The sequence below is a fragment of the Poecilia latipinna genome, unplaced genomic scaffold, assembly GCF_001443285.1.
Source record: "Poecilia latipinna isolate Pla-1442-1.1 unplaced genomic scaffold, P_latipinna-1.0 Scaffold1118, whole genome shotgun sequence".
NCBI classification, from domain to species: Eukaryota; Metazoa; Chordata; class Actinopteri; order Cyprinodontiformes; family Poeciliidae; genus Poecilia; species Poecilia latipinna.
In genome coordinates, this window is record NW_015113734.1 from 24,711 (window position 1) to 29,807 (window position 5,097).

General features: G+C 48.3%; 1 protein-coding gene across 3 annotated transcripts in view; it reads right to left on the reverse strand.

Moving 5' to 3' along the window:
• LOC106959795 (nardilysin-like) overlaps positions 1–5,097 on the reverse strand; it is a 30,244-nt gene that overhangs the window by 15,071 nt on the left and 10,076 nt on the right. For 2 of the 3 annotated variants that reach the window (XM_015052575.1, XM_015052577.1), the window contains exons 2-7: positions 3,871–4,084; positions 3,548–3,797; positions 902–983; positions 653–806; positions 513–586; positions 338–433 (exon numbers count right to left, since the gene is read on the reverse strand). In XM_015052575.1, the coding sequence (XP_014908061.1) occupies positions 338–433; positions 513–586; positions 653–806; positions 902–983; positions 3,548–3,797; positions 3,871–4,058 (844 nt within the window). In that variant the 5' untranslated portion in view covers positions 4,059–4,084. The remainder of the gene's footprint in view (positions 1–337; positions 434–512; positions 587–652; positions 807–901; positions 984–3,547; positions 3,798–3,870; positions 4,085–5,097) is intronic. The other variant, XM_015052576.1, reaches the window with a different exon arrangement.

Genomic DNA, 5,097 nt, shown 5'->3' on the forward strand with positions numbered 1-5,097 from the left:
TTTTATTCAATATTTGTCACTAAAGTCAGTTGGTCTTGTAACTGGGCGACCCATGTAACCCGACACACTGCGCTCATGAGCAGCGGCCACAACTCCAGCCTGATAGAGGCTTGGGTCGCTGAAATCCCACCTGGGCCCCACCTGGGCCCCATCTGGGCCCTGGAGCTCTGCCCCAGCACCAAGGTTCCCCCCAGTGGCCGGCTGCAGCCGGTGCAACAGGTCTGGTCGGATCGCTCCTCAACAGAATCTCAGTGTTTATCCACCCTGAACTCAGACAGAACCAAACAGCGGACCGACCGGGCTGGTCGGGCCGGACCAGATCAGAACCGCAGCTCACCCCAGCAGAACTTGGTCATGGGATGTCCGGGTCGGGCCAGACTGCCAAACAGCATCTCCTTACGATGGGAATCAGACGGCCGGGCCAACTGGTACTCTGAGGACAGAACCGGAACCAGAGAGGAAGCTGAGCACACCTGTTAGAGATGCTGACCTGGGTCAGAACCGGGACTCACCGCTGTCCACGGCTTCCACCTCTCGGTCCACAGCATCCTGGACCATCAGAGGGCAAATGAAGAACTGGGCCCACCTGAGCACAGGAGATCCATCAGGACCGGGTGGGACCGGGTCGGGTCGGTTCCGAGGCCACGCTCACCTGTCCAGGGCCTCCCTGAAGAACTTCCTCTGAACGTCGAACTGGAAGACGGTCCGCTCGCAGTCGGTGGACGCGTTGTCGCTGCCGCCATGACGCTTCAGGAACGCGTCGAAATCGTTCTCCGCTGGGAACTTCTCACTTCCCATGAAGACCACTGGAGACAGAACCAGAACCAGAACAGAATCAGGCCTTCGGGAGCTCCCTGCATGATCAGCCGCTGGTCATAATGTTCTGCCTTGTTTTACTCACTGTGCTCCAGGAAGTGGGCGAGGCCGGGGAGGTCATCGGGGTCACTGAAGCTGCCCACGCCGACACAGAGAGCGGCCGCCGCCTGGAGGGTCAGAGAACCGGAAACAAACATCAACGTCGTCCAGCAGCTCCAAAAAGCCAAACGGACCTGGAAATAAAACATCCGTCTGATGGACGGTCGGCTCGTTTCCTCTCCATAACCATATTGCCAGTGAATTTCTTTCTTGTATAATACCATAAATAAAACTAGTTAGAAACTGTTCAAACAAATGACCTAAAAGGACAAAAAGATGATTTAATCTTGAATATTCAATAACTAAATGAGGAAATGTTTCATCCTGACAACAGGATGACATCTGCTCATAAATTACTTTCTAACTCTTTAATCTCATTTTCTAATTTATGAATCACATTTTTAATTTTAGCTGTAGAGAAACTTGTATATTGTCGACAAAAAACTCTTATCTGAGTCTTTCCAACCTCCCACCACTCAGTTAAAGATGTAAACTCAACTTGTTTTGTTCTCCATAGTCGCCAAAAACTACTAAAGCTTTGACAAAAGAAAATGTCTTCAAGTAGTTTGGTATTAAAATGCCAATACTAGTGTAGCTTGAAAAAAGAAAATCCAAGTAAACTAAGTGATGATCAGAAAACCCAACTGGTGAAATTAAACAGGTGGGTAATTTATTCCTATAATTATCTGAGATAAAGTCTGTCCAGTCTGACCCTGCTCGGTTAGTTTAGGACTTAAACTAACTTAGTTAGGGTTAGTTTAGGACCCTAACTGACTTAGTTTAGAACAGAGGTTCCCAAACTGTGGGGCGCGCCCCCTAGGGGGGGCGCCGTGTCATTGCAGGGGGGGCGCGGGAAGCCGTCTGGATGAAAAAAAAAAAAACATGAACACTGCATGCGCTGGGTTTTTACCTTAGAATGGCCAACTCTGTTATTCCTGTCAGTTTGATACAGTAGAGGCTTCCACACTTCCCATATTTGTGTCCTCTGTCATTTTTATCAGTTAAAACTGTTTAATCCGTTAACATGTTGTAACCTGTTTTTCCGAGCCGCCTTTAAACGCAACATGAGCGCTACGACGCTGGGTTTCCACCTGTGAAGGAGACCTGCTGCTGCTGTGCGGAGCTACGTAGGTTTGTGTTAGAATCACGGCAGCAAACCAGCAAAACGCAAAGAACTTTTCAGTTTTTCCCTCCAAACTAACCGACTTAGTTGAGTAAAGCTGCTGGATGCAGGTAATGTTAGCTAAAAGATGACTAGCTAATAGCAATACAGAACCTTAAGCTTAACAAGAACCTTGTAGGCTACCGATGTTGGTGTCTATTTTTAGCTACGTACATTCATTTTGCCCCCAAAAGAGTCGACCCCCCCCGCCACATGCGTCGTTTCAACTAGACAGCCATTTGTAATCCATAGGGGGGGCGCAGAAAATGTTTGGGAACCACTGGTTTAGAAGGTGATGGAGGACGAGGTTCTTCCCCGGTTCCGTTATAAAACTAGCAGTGCTGCAGTTCCAACCCCCAACACTCATTTTGATTGGACTGCTGCAAAAAATATATAGAAAAAATTATATTAATAAAACAGAAAAGGTTTTTTTCTATTTCTGCTCTGATCACCAGGACCCTTCCTGGGACTAAAGTCAGTATAAGAAACAACATTAATGTCCAAACCTGGTTAGAATAAAACTGCTACAGCAGCAGATGACCTGCTCCACCTCGTTTCCATGGTCTGTGTGTCTCTGGTAAAAACAACAAGTTTCTTTTGCCTAATCGTCTCTAAACTAACCATCTGTTTATGTGGATCCGTCCCACCGCTGACATTTAATGTCCTGATATTATTCATACAGGTGGAAAAGAGTGAAGACAGACAGTAGAGAAGGTCACCCCCTGCACTCTAATCATCATCTTCTTTCTGAATTTTCAACCGTTTTCAACCTTTTACTTTATAACTGTCTCCGGACATTTGCCAAGTGCTTTTTCAACCGGAACCGTTTCTTTTCATCCAACATTTCAAAACCAACTATCTTCTGTACCATTAATACGCTCTTGATCAATTTTTCCGCATCAGGAAAATAATCAATGACTTTAACGTGTTTTCCAAACGTTTCATCCAGAAAATTGTTCATTTCCTCCAGAGTGTAAAAATCACCACTAGATGTTTGTGATTCTGCGATTGAAACGCCGTCTGAGTCGCTGTCATTCTCCATGTCCTCTACCTGTGCAGGTGAGGCTGCAGACTGAACCTCTGCAGCGCCACCTTCAGGCAACGCTGCTGCTGCAACACAACCAGCTGATCCGTATCTGTCCAGATTACCCCCATTTGAGGAATCTTTATGTTGAAAATGGACTAATATAACTGTGTGTATCACTTTAAGAGCTCCGGAAGCCGTCTGAGTAATGTCTGCTGTGATTGGTTCATTGTAATTTCAAGCTGCCAATAGCCGTTACTGTTGTTAGAGCACATGTTCAGCTAGATGAGCAGAAAGTTGACAGGTAATCGTTGGAGGCCGTTCTGAGCTGTTTGTTGGAGACGGAGGGAGAGAGAGAGGGAGGGAGAAGAGAGAGAGAGAGAGAAATAGAGAAAGAGAGAGGGAGGGAACAGCTGGTATCTCTTCCTCCATCTTCATCGTCTAACCTGTTTCTCTGAACTCTTCTTCTTCGTTCGATCTTCTTCGTCCACCTCCATCAGCTCCGGCTCCTCTTCCTCATCGCTCTCCTCCTCCTCTTCATCAGAGCTGGCACTGGATTCTCCTTCCTCATCATCATCCTCATCCTCCTCGTCCTCCTCTTCCTCGCTCTCCTCCTGCTGACCCTCTTCGTTCTCGTTTGCCCTGCTGAGGTCCGAGATCAGCAGAACCCGGAGTCCGTTACCGAGTTCAAGGAACCTGCAGAGACCGAGAGCAGCTGGAGACTGGGACCAGAACCAGGACCAGAACCGGGACAGGGACCAGGACCCACCTGTACTTCTTGGGGTCACTGGGGGACTTCGCGATGTCTGGGTCTCCCTGCTCCGGCTCCAATCCGCCTCTTCCTCCTCCACCCAGCCTCACTTCCTGTGGATGTGGAGGCTCCGGGTCGCCCGGCTCCGGGTCGCCCGGCTGACTCGGACCACTGGTGCCGCTCACCGACTTTTTGGTCTGAGGCATTTCTGAGTTGCGAGGGGAAGCTCCACCTGCAGATGTTTGAGGTTTATGTCATCCTGCAGGAAAAGCTGCAGGATGACATCAGAGGCAGGGGCGGAGCCAGAGGGGGTCTGGGGGCCCCGGCCCCGATGACTGACTTGTAACAACAGGGCATTCCTACACAGCAGAGGTGAGACCAAGTCAGTGTTTTACTAGTCTGATTTGTGACGGCGTAGCAGCAAGACTCCGCCTCCCCCAGTCTCACTTTCAACTTGTGCTTAAAGTGCACATTATAAATTACACACCAGTTTTTAAATTGCGTTAATAGGCCAAGTAAAACCGGAGTTATGCTAAAATAAGTAAACCGTCAGAGAAATGTCAAAAACCGGCTTTCCCGTTGTTACATCGATCCGCGTTTCCCCATCAGATACCGTTCCCCCTGCGTCTTCTCACAGCCCAGTCGGCAAAATACGCGTGTAGCTAGCTCGCACTTGTTCAGCGCGCTTATCTGGAGAACTACGGACACCGTGAAAGCTCAAACGTGTTTCGGCAAAGTTGTTACACTTTATTCACATTTTTGCGAGAAAATAATTATAATAAAAAATATTTGTGTGTGTATATATATATACACATATATACACACACACACACACACACACACCAGAAGCACTCGAAACTGCCAAACAAAGACTCCAAGCCTTGGCCAGCCGCCTAAAGAGATACACAAGAGAGAATGAAGCCAGGAGGATTAACCGGCTCTTCTCCACCCAACCAGCTAAAGTGTACTCTCAATGGCAGGGTAATAACAACAGAGCAGACCCACCAAGGCTGGAGACTGAACAATACTGGAAAGGCATATGGGAAAGGGAGGCGTCCCACAACAGCAATGCACAGTGGCTAACCTCTCTACGAGAGGACCACTGCAACCTCCCTGAACAAGCCCCGGTAACCATCACTGTGGCAGATGTCCAAGAAAGAGTCTCAGGTACCCCCACCAGCCAAATCATCAACAAGATTGGCTACGGCAAATGGCACAAGGAAAAGGTCCGTGCAATAAACAGCT